Raw genomic sequence first — 16,682 nt, forward strand, 5'->3', positions numbered from 1 at the left:
GTGATTAATTGCACACAAAAACAACAGATTAGATATATCTAATTCTTTAAAGGGGTCATCGGATGCAAAATTCACTTTTACATGTTGTTTAAAGATAAATGTGTGTTGGCAGTGTGTGTACACAACCACCCTATAATGACAGAAATCCATCCAGTGTTGGATGTAATAATGAACATAGCAGTCATCATTTACTCCTGACATCTGAGCCGCTTAAGAAGCAGAGGATTACTTTTGTTTTTGAAGGGAATGTGCCTCCCGATCTGCCTAAATGTGCCTATGTTCACGCAAATCATTTGTGATCCAGCTTCACCTACAGAATAAGTGAGTATAATCATAATAATGTGCTAGTTAGCAAGTTTCGTAGGTAAATGTGGATAAAGGTTACTGTCTCTCAAAGAAAGTCTCGTCACCACACGGAAGAGAGGGGCGGGATGAGCAGAGCTCATTATCATTTAAAGGGACATGCACCGAAACGGCTCACTGTGAACAGAGCTGTTTTTGAGGTAAAAGGGTGCTGTTTTACACTACCATTTAGAAATTTTAAGCAAAGTACGTTATAGACTTTTCATTTTCAGTAGACTCTAAAGAATCATATCAACTTGGAAAATGAGGATCCGATGACCCCTTGAAACATCATATTCATTATTTATTATGGAAGAAATTTCTTAATGTGTGAAATCCTATGTAGATTCATATCCACAAGTCTCCTACGCCCCATGAGGCCTTGCGTCAAAAGTAGAAGCGTCTTCTGGTTCAGAGTAAACAAGCAGGATGTGACACTCATTCATTCAACAGTTGACAGGAGTGACGGGCAAATGAAGCCTAGTGAAGCACAGAGACTTTCCTCTGACTGTTTCGGGAAAAGATTTAACACTTCAAGAGTGTCGAAAACAGCGCAATCTGGTGGTTAGTAAAAAATAAAGCAACCAAAAGCCTGTGAAGCTCTGTTGGAAGAAGCATTCACCACAATTTCCTTAGATCGATCCATGTTATACGCACAAATAAAAGACTAAACGTGTGTGTGTTTGTTTGTTGAATTTCTGACTCTGATAAATTAATTTACCCATTGAATAGTGCCATTAAATGCCAGTACGAATATCAATATGATGTAATAGAAGAATAATGTACACATATATTAATTGCATATGGCATATATTTAATTTTCCTGAAATAATTTGTATTCTTCATATTACTTGTATGACTGGGTATTTAAAAATGTAATTATTAAATAGGTCCCAATGAAAATGTACTCACAAAGTAAGATCTGGAGGTCGAGCATTAGGACACGCAAAGTAAATTGCGCACATGACTGGACAGAAAGTCCACGAAAGGGATTTCTACATTAACAAGCCTCGAATCGAGGCTTCATCTGGCATGCCCTTTAACACAAGCTCTGATGTCTCGGTTCAAATGTCATTTCTCTAGTTAACAGTCATTCAAGATTTAGCGATCCAAACTTGCTAATGATGTGGGAACACAAATTCGAAAAGCATATGTTGTCCATAAGAACGTAATGACATCTCTCGTAAAGGTGTGCATCTTTACAAAGTAAACAATGGTCTAAAAAACACTTAGCTTCTTCACTAATTAGCACACAGAGAACAATTGGTATACTACGTAAGCCACCTCTTATAAGAATTTCATTCTTGAGATGAATAATTAGTGAAATCAGGTCTCAGGTATTTTGTCATATTTTATTCACTCTTATGTAGTAAAAAAAAACTTTCATTTGAAAAATGTTAATCAAACAGTTAATTGTAGCCATTGACTTCCAAAGTATTTTTTTTCGATACTATGGAAGTCAATGGGTACCAGCAACTTTTTACCAACATTCTTCAAAATATCTTCTATTGTGTTGAAGAGAAGAAAGAAATTCATACAGGTTTGGAACAACATGAGAGTAAGTAAATAATGACAAAATTTTCCCTTTAAATTCAAGTTGTCATCTCAGAGAATGTTCTGTGTTCAATATAACTAAAGCAACATAGCTACAATATAACTAAGTAACATGCTGTTGATTATCCCTGTTTCAACTTGTTCCTCAATTTGTAAAAACATTACATAAAATGGTGCTGACAGAAATCCACTTTCACTGAAAACATATGATTGTCAACAAGTTGAATTTATTTTCTGTGGAAATCGACAGGATGCCACAGATGCTGTCAATAGAGCTGAAGATGAGTTTAACCAGGAACGTTCATTTTCAGAAAGATATGTAACACAGGATCACAAACCAGTCCTAAGGGTCAAATTGTTTGAAACTGAGATTTATACAGCATCTGAAAGCTGAATAAATAAGCTTTCCATTGATGTATGATTTGTCAGGATAGAAGATACAACTATTTGAAAATCTGGAATTTGTGGGTGCAAAAAAAAAAAAAATAATAATAATTTAGAAAATCGCCTTTAAAGTTGTCTAAATGAAGTTCTTAGCAATGCATATTACTAATCAAAAATTAAGTTTTGATATATTTACGGTAGGAAATTTACAAAATATCTTCATGGAACATGATCTTTACTTAATATCTTAATGATTTTTGGCATAAAAGAAAAAAATCAATAATTTTGACCCATACAGTGCATTTTTGGCTATTGACTATATCACCTCAAAACTACTAAAAGTAGTGTTTGTCATGTCAGGGAATTAGAGTTGGAAGCAGAACTGTTAAATTTTTTACAATGCCTGTCCATATTTAGGGTGCACAAGTAGCAGTGCACCAACTGTAGAAGTGTTATTATGGATTATGGACTCTATTTTGGCCAAAAGTGACAGTTTATAGTTAAATCGTCTCAATTACAGATTTGTTTCTTACAAACACACAGCTTTTCACTTCACAAGATGTTAACTGATGGACTGGAGTGGTGTGGATTACTTGTGGTTTACTGTGGTATTTTTATCAGCTTTTTGGACTTTCATTCTGACGGCACCCATTCACTGCAGAGGATCCATTGGGGAGCAAGTGGTGCAATGCTACAATTCTTCAAATCAGTTCCCATGAAGAAACAAATTCATCTACATCTTGGATGACCTGAGGGTGAGTACATTTTCAGCTACTTTTTATTTTTGGGTAAATTTTCCTTTCATTTTCAACCAGGACCATATATACTGTAGATCTATTGTCAATCAAATCTAAACAAGTAGGTCAGTGCAAGCATTCACAAATCTGCTCATTTCCAATATCCCCTTACTTATGCTGCCTTTCCAAGGGCTGGAAATTCTCTTTGTTCACGTCACCTGCGTGTCTGTGCATGAATTTATACTTTGCACAGTATTTTTCCATCATACACATTTCTGCTGTTATTAGCTGCCATGACAATAATATCAGACCCATAGTCCTTATGCTGACCTGACAAGCACTTTCTAGTATCGCACTGCTTAGCTATTAACCTCAGTGAGTCTGGGATTATTATTTCAATAATAATGACTGTTTATGATTGCGGTATCATCTATTTTTAGATGAATCTGCTTCTAAACAGGCTGTACAAAACAATCTTTCATGACAGTCTGTGACACTAGTTTTGTGAACCCGTGCAGGCATGAAGAAGGATCCCTAGTTAGTGAGGACATCTGCAGAGCTGTCTAAACCTTTGAATGCTTCCTGCAGTTAAATTAAACAAGGGAAACTACTAGCAGAGCAGCAGACCTCTATTAAAGGAAATCCAAAACATGTCAAAACACGTACATCTTCGCACCCCTTTTTTAACACAAATGCAAGACATGCTTATACTAAAATGGTCGCAGTTTGTAAACCCTTTGTACCACAGACATAACCATTATCTTTTCTGAAAGAAGACGCTTAGAAGATTTTGTCTAAAAGTCAGACATACAGGATTAGTTCAACTGACAATTCAATTTCCTTATTTACTCACCCTCATGTTTTTTCCCCATTGGAATCAATGACAAAGAGATTTTAAAGAACTGCATCTCTTTTCAGTACAATAACAGTTCATAGTCAATGTCAATGTAAAAAAGCACCATTAAAGAGCCATAAAAGTACTCTATATGACTCATGCCAAGATTCCTGAAGCAATGCAATAGACATTTGACAGGGTCATTATTGACAGGTTTGAAAACGAGGCTTTTAGGGATAAAAAGTACTGTGTGTTTAATGTATTGTACTATACATACCAATTGTTCAGGTGATGAAACTTTCTGGAAAGATCCTTCAGTATACACTACCAGCCAAAAGTTTTTGAACAGTAAAATTTGTAATGTTTTTTTAAAGAAGTCTCTTTTGCTCACCAAGCCTACATTTATTTGATCCAAAATACAGCAAAATCAGTAATATTGTGAAATATTTTTACTATTTAAAATAACTGCTTTCAATTTGAATATATTTTAAAATGTAATTTATGCCTGTGATCAAAGCTGAATTTTTAGCATTATTACTCCAGTCATTCCAATCTGCTGATTTGCCGTTCAACAAACATTTTTATTATTATTATCAATATTTAAAACAGCTGAGTACATTTTTTCAGGATTCTTTGATGAATAGAAAGATCCAAATATAAGCATTTATCTGAGAAAAAAAGCAATTATAAGAAATTATAGAAATTAATACTTTTATTTAGCAAGGATGCTATAAATTGATCAAAAGTGATCATAAAGACATTTATAATGTTATAAAATATTTTCATTTCAGATAAATGCTGTTCTTCTGAACTTTCTATTAATCAAAGAAACCTGAAAAAAATCTATGTTATTATGTTTTCAACACAATTATTAAAATAAATGTTTTTTGAGCAACAGGACTGAAGTAATGATGCTAAAAATTCAGCTTTGAAATCACAGCAATAAATTACATTTTAAAATATATTCAAATAGAAAACAGTTATTTTAAATGGTACAAATATTTAAAAAAATTACTGTTTTTGCTGTACTTTGGATCAAATAAATGCAGGCTTGGTGAGCAGAAGAGACTTTCTTAAAAAAACATAAAACTTTTGACCAAAAACTTTTTGGTAGTGTATAAAAACTCATGATAAAACTAGTAAGAAATTCTCAAATGCCTTGTAAAGGGGTGCATAAAATATTTACATATAATATTACATATTTACAAAAATATATCATATTGTCCTCATCAAGGCCTAAAAACATAATGGAGTGAAATCCAAAAGTCTGTCTTATGCAAGACACTTCTGTCTTTTTTCTGCACTTCCTGCTACCTTCAGAGTGCATCATTTAGTCAAAAATGGATATGAATGCAAATTTGTTTTAAAGAAATGTAAATGCATCAATATGAATAAGAAACATTTTGGACTAAACATTCTAATGGATTTTATGTATGTAGCAAACAAACAAGCTTCCAGTACATGGGTTTTCTCATGCACAGTAAGATGCCAAATAAGCAATGGCTTCTGGAGTTATGGGAGACAGTGAATCTTTTCCAGGTGTGCGTGTTAAACGTGACGAGCTGAAATTTTCAGGATAATGGTTTGTGATTATAAGCCACAGACCTTTTTTCCCTGCGTGCCTTCTGGTCCGATGTCACCCTGTGGTCCTGGTAAACCCTGCAGCGTAAACATAAAAGGGTGTGTTACAATGTCTAGCATGAACATTTAAGTCTCAAGGGCTGTCTGATATTATCTGTAGACACCAAAGAATTATGCTGCTTTACAATACAGTAAAATGTACATTTAATTATATGTTGGGGGAAATTCAACATGTTTTATGATTTACCTCCTTTGAAATACATTGAAGCCTGTTTCCGCCACATGATAAAAAAACAGGTAATTAGTAACTTTTTATCTCACAATTCTAACTTTTTTTTATCATTTCTCATAATTCTTTTTTTGCAAGAAAAAAGTCTGAATTGTGAGATATAAATTCAGAATGACAAAAAAAAAAAAAAAAACTTTTGAATTGTAAAATAAAAAGCCGCAATTACCTTTTATTTTTTTAAATCCTGTGTTGGAAACACGCTTTCATAGAAATAATTTAATCAGGTTTAGTTTGAAATAAATGAATGGTAAGCTTTTAAATACATGAATGATACAAACATCTATCTCAGGTGATCTAAATACAAGTGGTCAGTGCTAAATACAGGTGTAAATGGCTCCAAAACATTCTGTGATTTGATCACTTAATTTAATTTTAAACAATTTTCACTCAGAAATTGCTACTATATTTAACAAATAATTTACAACACTTTTGTTACAACAATTTAAAAGTTAAAGCCTTTAGGCAAGGCAAGGCAAGTTTATTTATATAGCACATTTCATGCACAATGGTAATTCAAAGTGCTTTACATAAAAGGAAGTAAAATAATCATAAAAACAATAATCACAACAATAAAACAAAGAATTTAAAAACTTATAAAATGATAAAAAAAAATGTATTTAAAATATATTTAAGACAGTTAAAAATAGAAAAGGATTATGCATAGTGCAATCAATTATGGCTTTAAAAGAAAACAACTATAAACCTTTTTTTTAAACATTTTTGATATGTTTAAATATGCAGACATATGTTATATATTTTTTTTTAAATATGAAGAAAATTAATGAAACCCACCTGCAGTCCTCTGGACCCTTGAGTACCAACTGGTCCTTCAGGACCCTATTAAATGGTACAATATATTAAAAAAATGAGCATTTGAAACATATACTGTATTACTGTGTTCATTACATGTCTGAAGATTTACACACCCGGTCTCCTTTGATTCCAGGAGTGCCGCATTCTCCTCTTTCACCCTGCAGACAGTCAGAAAAGATCATAGTCATGACAATCTCATATTACTGTGTTCTTTAACAGAAATAAATTATGAACAGGTGCAGGGATTTAGTACCTTTTCTCCTTTGTAGCCTGGTTTCCCCTTAGAACAAAACAGAAGGATATTATTATTATTATTATTATTAGAATTAGAAATATTTTATGAGAAATATTACACACTATATACTGGGAAAGAAATTAACTTTTCCATTAAGCAGCAATATTTGATTTCCAGGGGCATTTTTTTTTTCATTTGTAATCACCTTATTATTATAAAAACCATGCTGTTGTCTTTAATGTCAAATACTTAAATGTACCCAATTACTTTAACCAATATTAAGTGTTGTCAATAACAATATACTGTTTAAAACTGTATCTAAATCTTTATATTGCAGTAATGATTATTATTATCGATATAGAAAACAATAGCCAAGTCTAGCTCAAGTTATACAAAAAACTCACATTATAATCACTGAAGCTATGAAACGTATCATTTATTTACATCGTATCTGCACTGTGTTGTTTATGATGACAGAATTTGTGAGTGTGTGCACTCAACAACAGCTCTGGCATTCTTAGTGCTGACTAATCTAACCGCCTTTGATTGGCCAATGCGTTCAAAAAGTTCAGAAGAAACACTTTGATTGGTTATAAGGCTCAATGCTGTACAAAACAGCACTTAAAAACAATCTGATGCAGTGTCAGTCTAAATGTAATTCCATGAATTGACACCTCATTCATTTTCACATTTCATTTTAATCTCGACAGCCGTAATACAGTACGTTGTTTAATTGTGCAAGGGCTATTTTTGCCAGTTTGTCTTGTATTTATTGGGCATTTTTGTTAATTTTGGTGGCATTTTAGCCACAAGCCCTCATTAATTTACGACCCTGCTATATATTAGTATACATAAAATATTTTAACCTTTTTTAAATAAAATTATTTGAAAATGATTAAGTTGTGCAAAATATTTGATTATTTATTTCTTGATTATTATATCACCTTACATTTGCAGTTTAGAAGACTTTTTTCCATACCTGTTTTATTTTCCATAATAAATTTTCAATCATGGAGCACAATACTTGAAGCTTAAGTAGTGATTTTGTGTCCCACCCTTCAGACACTCACCTCTGTACCCTCACGACCAGGAAGTCCACTCAAACCAGGGTCACCCTAACAAGAGCACAAAACAAGTGTTTATCAGAAAGGGTTATAGAATACAGTCTGTCAGTCTTGATTCCTGTACTGTTCAATCTGAGAAAATGTTTATAAAATCTAGAAATAAGTAGAAATACGAAGAGGAAAAAGGCACAACAATATAACTAACCAACCGTCAGCTTCCTCATCACATTTCCCATGTAAATCCACAAAAGCAAGCACACGCCAAAGAGAATGACAGGTAGATGGCAGTAAAGACAAAATACTGACCTTTTGACCCTTTGTCCCAGGGGCTCCGTCCTCACCTGGGCGACCCTTCTTTCCCTGCAGGGGAAATAAGAGAAAGTGAGCAGCAGTGTCAACTCCACCCAAAATGTTTGCTCAATGAGTGAAAAAATCAATGACCTCAAGTGTCTGATGGGTTTATTAGACCCACAGAACAAACCAATCAAAATTCAATGCTTGCAGATATTTTGAAGAATTTTGGTAGCCAAATAGTTTCAGGTCCCACTGACTTTCATTATATAGACAAAAAATAATACTGATTACCAACATTCTTCATAGAATCTTCTTTTGAGGTTTTTTTTTTTTTCTTCATTTTTTGTGTTCAATTTACATAGAGGACACATAAAAACAGTTTGACAAGCGACCTCAATGTTTTTTATATATGTCGGTGCTATTTTAGCATTATTTATATACAATTTTAATATTTAATAATATTTTGAATCATTATGTATTATTTATATATATTTGATTGTCATTTAAATTTTAGTTTTATCATTTTTAATTTGTAGTCATTTTACATTTTGTGTATTTCTATTTAGCATTGATTTATTTTGATTTCAGTTTTATTTTTAGTACTTTAGGCTAAAACTATTTATTTCCTTTATTTGCCAAGGCATCAAAATTTTTTTTTTAATTTATCTACTATTTAGATTTTATTTTATTATTTCAACTTTATTTTATATTATTTTTTTTTTTTTTTTTGTTTTTTATGTCATTGTTATTTTAGCTTTATTTATATACTATTTTAATATTTAATAATATTTTAAATGATCTTTTATTATTATATTTTCCATTGTCATTTTTAATTTAGGTTTTTGTCATTTTTAATTTTTCAGCATTTTATAGACCATTTCGCTAGATGTAAACAACACTGGTCCAGAACCACTTCCTGTTTTTTTTTTGTTTTTTATTTTTTATTTTATTTCACATATACAAATACATCTTAAAGGTGCTAATGTAACATTTTCATCCAGTCAAATGTTATGTTGGTTGATTTTTTTTTTGTGATGTTTGTGTAAAGTTAAAAAAAAATAAATAAAAAGAAACAGGAAGTGTATCGGGACCAGTATGTTTACATCTGACGAAATGGTCTATATGCTTTTGTGATTTTTTTTTTTTTAATGTATTTCTAAGCATTAATTTGTTTTTATTTTAGTTTTATTTTAGTACTTCAGCTTAAAAGTATTTATTTAGTTTTATTTTTAGTACTTTAGTTTAAAATTATTTATTTTGTTGCCAAGGCAACAATTTTTGTTTAATTTTTTCCATCTACTGTTTAGATTTTATTTTATAATTATTTTATATTTCAATAATTGTTATTACTTTGTTCTGTTCAGTTTTTTATGTCAGTGTTATTTTAGAATTATTTATATACTATTTTAATATTTAATAATGTTTTAAATTATCTTTTATTATTATATTTTCAATTGTCATTTTTAAGTTTCAGTAATTTTATGTGCTTTTGTCATTTTTATTATTTTTATGTATTTCTCTTTAGCATTCCTTTATTTTTATTTCAGTTTTATTTTTAGTACCTCCGCTTAAAAGTATTTATTTCTGTTATTTACCATGGGAACAATTTTTGTTTCATTTTCAATTTTAATCTAATATTTAGATTATATTTTATAATTTTGACTTTTTTATTTTATTAAGTATTATTATTATTACTTTTTTCATTTTTTGTTAACAATACCAACACTGGTCTACATTTCTAACCTAACTACTCAAATTAAATGCTTCCGAAGTTTGAGTTTATTATATGAGTTTACTCGGCACCTGGTCAGTGCTAAAGGTGCAGGCTGGAGAATGTTAAACTAATGAAAGTAATTACTGAGGCTTGTAATTTATAGTCATGAGAATGTGTGGAATCCCAAAAAAGGGGAAAGCACCTGGCTAATGATTGTTAGGCGTTTGTCAATGAATAACTGACTCAAACATGATCCACACTTCTACACACTACAGGTTAGTCTTAAAAACCATGTTAAAAGAGTAATCAGTTTCATATAATTCAGCTCAAGTCAACTATTTCATCAAGTGACACATTGGCATGCGTTATGTGTCACAGAAATGCAAGGAGAAAAAAATAACTGCAGTTATAGGGACAAAAATATATGTATTACTAAGGCTATTAACCCATCATTAGCAGGTGTGGCAAAAATGTTAATTTTGGACCCGTAAGTGTTTGAAAGTCAAGGTTTTCAGCCAAAACATGCAATTACATTCTCTTCACTTTCAACAGTCTGAACATGAAGGAGACTTCTTTTGAGGAATCTTATTTTGTGTTTTCCCCAAGGTAGTGCTGAGGGGTCCTGACAAAGACAATAATTATCCTAACTTTTACAAAGCAAAGCAGTTATCCAAAATGTCAGAATCATGCCTGTCTCTTCCCACTGTTGACATTCCTCAAAGGAATCCGTACCTCTTAGGAATAGAAAAAAGAGGTGAAAATGCGCCTGTGGGCTTGCTTGGAAACACCGTCCCACGTTGGAGGAAGTGTGAAGTGAAAATACTTACCGCCGGGCCACTGGGTCCTCTCTCGCCCTTCTCGCAAGCACACTTCGGGGACAGAGGACACTAAATATAGAGAAAAGTGAATCATTTTTCAAATCAGTTCATTCATTTGCTAATCTGAACAAATTGGTTCATTACAGTGAATCAGCCTCTCAGAGTTTGGGAGGATACTTAGCTATTTCTCAACACTGTAGTAATGCATATTACAATAAAAGATTGAAGTATTATTTACTTACCCCATCATTTGCCAGCTGAGCCTGTGTAGAGATGTAACAACATGAAAATTAGATTCTGTCCAAATTCTAGCTGTTATATTATAATTGCTGCTCTTTGGCAAGCCTTTCATATGTGCGGTTTGGGTAAACAGTATGAACAGTTAATAATCGTGCCATACATTATACGAATCTCCCAGAGCAACAAATGTGATTAAAGGAAACACTATCATTTAACATGCCTAGTCTTGCTATACATTTGAATTATATCAAAGTGTTTCTACACAAATAAGAAAAATGAAACCTGCTTTAAATAACGTATCAGTATAACAGCAGGAATGAATCTCCATAAATCCAACAAGGATTTATGGAAAATATAAACCTAGATGCATGTCAGAAAAGCCACAACAGGACATGTTTACGCTAATTATAGTAAATGAAGTGTAGAAAGGCTAATCGTTGGGTGTCAGCGTTTAATGCGCAATTTGACTCATGCCAGAAGAAGTTAGATTTGCAGTCGGAATATAGGCTAAAATGAAAAAATTAGTTCTTTAAGTCAATAATTCAAAAAGATTCAGACATTTGAATCAGTTTGAGGGATCATCTGAATGAACTCACTAGATATTTCATCAATGTTCGGTGATGGAATATAATAATAATAATGCAAAAGGAGATCAACTTTATAACAGTCAATTTTAGAATTTAAGAACTGATTCACGAGTGTGAATTTGAACTGAATCCTACATTAAGTTTGCCATATAATAGTGCAGCCCGATTCCAAGAGAATGACTCTTTTGAATCGGTTCCATGATTCTTATCGAATCAAAAGCATACAACGCGGCAAATAACTCTTAAAAGTCGACTTGTTTTTTTAAGTGAATCATTCAAAATGATTCAGACGTTTGAATCAGTCTGAGGGATCATACGAATGAACTCACTGGACCTTTCATCCTTTCATTAAGTTACAGTCATGTTCAGTGATAGAATATAATAAAAATAATAATGTAAAAGAAGATAAAACTAACACAAACAGTATATAACATTTAGTCAATTTAAGAACTGAGTCACGAGTGTGAATTTGAACTGAATTGGCGAAATCCTACATTAGCCTAAGTTCACCATGCAGTGCAGCCCGATTACAAAAGAAAAACTCTTTTGAATTGGTTCTTTTATTCTTACCGAATCAAAAGCATTCAGTGCAACAGATAACTCTTATGAGTCGACTCGTTTCTTTAAATGAATTATTCAAAAATATTCAGACGTTTGAATCAGTCTCAGCGATCATCTTCACTGGATATTTCATCAAGATACAATCACATTCAGATGAAGGAATATAATAATAATAATAATGTAAAAGGAGATAAAACTAACAGAAACAGTATGTAACAGTCAATTTTAGAATTTAATGAAGTGAGTCATGAGTGTCAATTTGAACTGAATTGGCCACATACAGTGCAACCCGATTTCAAGAGAATGACTCTTTTGAATCAGTTCTGTGATTCTTAGCGAATTAAAAGCATACAGCACAACAAATAACTATTATGAATCTACTTGTTTCTTTAAATGAGTCATTCAAACTGATTCAGACGTTCAAATCAGTCTGAGGGATCATGAGTGTGAATTTGAATTGAACTGGCTACATCATACTGTAAGTTAATTTGGAACTTTGATTTGACCGATTCATACTGACTCTATTGAACCGGTTCTTTTTGATGAATCAAAAACATACAACGCAACCAATAACCAGCACGAAAAAAAGAAAAACTCTGTGAGCCGGTCATTTAAATGAATCATTCACTAGTGCAGCCTGATTCCAAGAAAATAACTCTTTTGAATCGGTTCTTTGATTTTTGGTGCGCAACAATGTGTCGGCTTGGTTCTTTAAATGAATCATTCAAAAAGATTAAGATGTTTGAATCAGTCTGGTGCTTGTTTCTTTAAATAAATCAAAATCATATAGGGCAATCAGTAATCTGCGCAAAAATGAAAAAAATAAAAAAACTCTTGTGAGTTGGTGATTTAAATGAATCGTTCACTAGTGCAGCCCGATTTCAAGAGAATAACTCTTTCGAATCGGTTCTTTGATTCTTAATGAATCAAAGGCATACAGCGCAACAAATAACTCTTATGAGTCGACTCAGTTCTTTAAATGAATCATTCAGAAAGATGATCACAATCAAGTTCTGTGATGGAATATAAAAATAATAATGTAAAAAGATAAAAGTAACAGAAACATTATACAATGGTTAGTCAATTTTAAATTTTAAGAACTGAGTAATGAGTGTGAATTTGAATTGAATTGGCAACATCCTACTTAAGCTGAACTGGAACTTTGATTGGAGTGAACGCAACTTACGATTCACAATGACTCTTTTGAACCGGTTTGAATCAAAAACATATAGCGCAACCAATAACCAGCGCAAAAAAAACCTTTCGTGAGTCAGTCCTTTAAATGAATCATTTAAAAAGATTCAGGAGTTAGCTACCATTTGAAACTGACTGTACCCTGCAAAAATCAACATACAATCATTTTCAAGTCTGTATGTATTATTTATACCTGTATAGATACCCAAACGTATAAAAAGAGCTCTAGTTTGTAGTTGGCTATATTCTCTGCTGGAGATGTGTTAGTAGCCTATAACTTTTATTCATGAACAAGCCCAGACACAATCTGGAGGCTTTTTGAATTTCCTGCACTTATTTTAGGGAAAAGAATTAGTGGAATTCTGTGGAATAGATTTTAACACCAATAAATGAAGCTGACTATACAGCTAAAGCTGCAAGAATGAGTAGAATTTGAGCAATTCTATGGAAATCTGTGAAGAATTATGTGCGGGCCTGTCTGTACATACAGTATAAGGACAGAATGAGTGATTGGACACAGTACTTACAATCTGAGTTATGACTTTTTCCATGACATTCGTGTCTTGTAGATTATAGAGGAATTTGGAGGCTGGAGTACTGGCCAGCAGTCTCAGGTTTGCCGTATTGGACGGGTCGTTTGCGCTACGGGTGATGCCAATCGTAAAAACCTTCACTCCTTGGTTCTTTGCGTCAGCCATAGCAGAGAAGATATCAGGGTTTCTGGGATGAAAAGTCCCGTCTGTGAGGAGCAAGGCGATCTTGATGCTTTCCGGGCTCGATTCTTCCACAAATATCTTGGTCATGTTGGTGATGGCGTAGGTGGTGTAAGTGCCGTGGCCGATGTAGGCCATCGGTGCGATGCTGCTCTTGAAGTTGTCCGAGCCTTTCCACTGTTTGAGGGTCTGCTCGATAATGACGTGGCTGCTGTATTGAAGCAGGGCCGCTCTCCAGCTGAGTTTACGACCTGTGTCCAAGCGGATGCTCTGGAGGCCTTCTATAATGTCCATAGTGAACTTTTTCTCCTGCTGGTGGTTGTCCTTGGCCGTCTCAGAGCTGTCCAGCAGGAAGGCCAACTCTAGTCCGCAGTCCTCATCCAAGATGGCTGATGCCAGAGCAAGGGAAAAAAGGGAAAGAGCAGTGTTAAAGAAAGATTCAACTATTGTACAGTTGGCCAAATTCAGAATTTAAGAAATGACCCTGTAAGTAATTTATTGAGTTGCAGTTTAAAGAAACTCAACACAGTCAAACAACAAAGGAAATGCAATAGTCCACCATAAGTTTTTTTGACAAAACATAGATACACGATTAACTGTAACTAATTATGATATGTAGAACATGAGTCAACATATTTTTCTTTACTAAGTTTAATATTGTCATCAATTAACACAGCTATCAAAACCACAAAATGTTTTTACATTCTTTTCAGATTTATAAAAATTTTAAAAATGATATATAATATAATCAAAATTGATATGTAAGTATATAATATTTTATAAAACACTGAGTAAATTAGATATATTACATATATTTGGATAAAGTATACTATATAATATTTTATAATATACTGAGTAAATTAGATCTTTGTGAGAAATTAAAAGTGTTCTATTATTTTCTCTAAATTCAAAGTAAATTTATTAAAATAATTAATTCATAAAATATAACAGCCAATAAAATAATATGTGTGTGTTTCTGGAAATATTTAATATTTTGTGTATGATAACGTATAATGTATAAACAAAAAATATTTTATATACAATTATGAGTAAGTTAAATATTAGATATATTTAGTAAATTAGATAAATGAGCTGTATAATTGCAGTTAATTGCATTCAAAATAAAAGTTTTTGTTTACATTATAAAATATGTGTTTGTACTGTTTATTTATTATGTATATATAAATACACCCACATACATGTATTTATTCAGGATATATGTATATAGATAAAATTCATATATAAATATGAATATGTAAATACTTCTTAAATATATGTATGTGTTTTATAAAGTAAAAATGAATTTATTGAAATAAATAATTTATTTAGAAAATGTTTTTACATTCTTTTCAGATGATACAAATAAATATAAAAAATAATATATAATATTATCAAAATGTATATATAAATATATATTTCATTAAATATTGAATAAATATTAGATATACTACATATATTAAGTTTGATAAAATATACTATATAATATTTTTTCGTAATGTATATGGAGTAAATTAGATAATTGTGGTAAATTAAAAGTGTTGTATTATGTTCCATAAATTAAGAGTGAATGTATTAAAATAATTAATAAAATATAATATTAATAATAATAAATAATAAATATAATAATAAAATAATAATAATAAATAATATGTGTGTGTTTCTGGAAATATCTAATATTTTGTGTGTATGATCACACATTTTGAACATGCATAATGTATAAAGAAAACAAATATTTATTAAATATTAAGTAAATTAGTTATATTCGATATACTAAGTAAATTAGATACAATATTTTATAAAATTTTGAGTAAATTATGTTTAGTATATATTTAGTAAATTAGATAAATTAGCTATATAATATATTTTAGTGCTGTCAAATCGATTAATCGTGATTAATCACATTAAAATAAGTTTGTGTTTTCATAAAATGTGTTTGTACTGTTTATTAATTATGTATTCACCTACATACATGTATATATTTAGGAAATATACTGTATGTAATATATATTTATATATAATATAAATATGTATAAATATAAATATGTGTGTATATATATATATATATATATATAGTAAACACAGTACAAAAACATATTTAAAGTATATTTTATAAAAAAAATTGAGTAAATTAGATGTATTAATATGATACCAAATAAGAAAATAATTAAAAACAATTAAAAACTTGACTGACAGCAGCAGTATGCATTTCTTTGCATGTAATTTTATTTTTCATACTTGATTAAATTTTAATTCTGCATCCTATTTAACCTCAGTTCAAGTCTGTTCTCAATAGTGCTCAGCCCTGCCATCTATCTGGCTATTTATCTGTCTACATTTCTTTTAAAAGTATACATTATTCCGGAATGTTTCAGAAAATATCAATGCTGTCTCCTAATGATCCTTTTTGGACTAAAGTAGCAATGCAATCTGTCATCTGATCCTACTTTCAACACAGCAGCTCATCAGTCTTCATGTCACCGGTGACAAGACATGGCCTACCGGGTCTTATACAGATTTGAATAAATCATGTTCATGTTAGGAGAACTGAATGCCTCAGGGCTTCAAAATCACTATCCAGACACATCCTCCTCCTAGACCGTCTTTAAATATGCCTAGTATGTCCTAACATGACATTGCATGTTTTAAGGCATAAAACTAGCTTTATGTTTCTTAGACAGCATGAGATGCACTGATGGTGACCCATGAGTTTATAGCTCATACAGTAAT

General features: G+C 31.5%; 1 protein-coding gene across 1 annotated transcript in view; it reads right to left on the reverse strand.

Moving 5' to 3' along the window:
- Positions 1–16,682, reverse strand: part of col28a2a (collagen, type XXVIII, alpha 2a) — a 34,342-nt gene that overhangs the window by 17,261 nt on the left and 399 nt on the right. The window contains 9 exon segments of the mRNA XM_051119241.1: positions 5,458–5,511; positions 6,515–6,559; positions 6,649–6,693; positions 6,789–6,815; positions 7,841–7,885; positions 8,141–8,194; positions 10,670–10,729; positions 10,903–10,923; positions 13,770–14,344. Of these exon segments, the coding sequence (XP_050975198.1) occupies positions 5,458–5,511; positions 6,515–6,559; positions 6,649–6,693; positions 6,789–6,815; positions 7,841–7,885; positions 8,141–8,194; positions 10,670–10,729; positions 10,903–10,923; positions 13,770–14,344 (926 nt within the window).

The sequence above is a fragment of the Labeo rohita genome, chromosome 9 (assembly GCF_022985175.1).
Source record: "Labeo rohita strain BAU-BD-2019 chromosome 9, IGBB_LRoh.1.0, whole genome shotgun sequence".
NCBI classification, from domain to species: domain Eukaryota; kingdom Metazoa; phylum Chordata; class Actinopteri; order Cypriniformes; family Cyprinidae; genus Labeo; species Labeo rohita.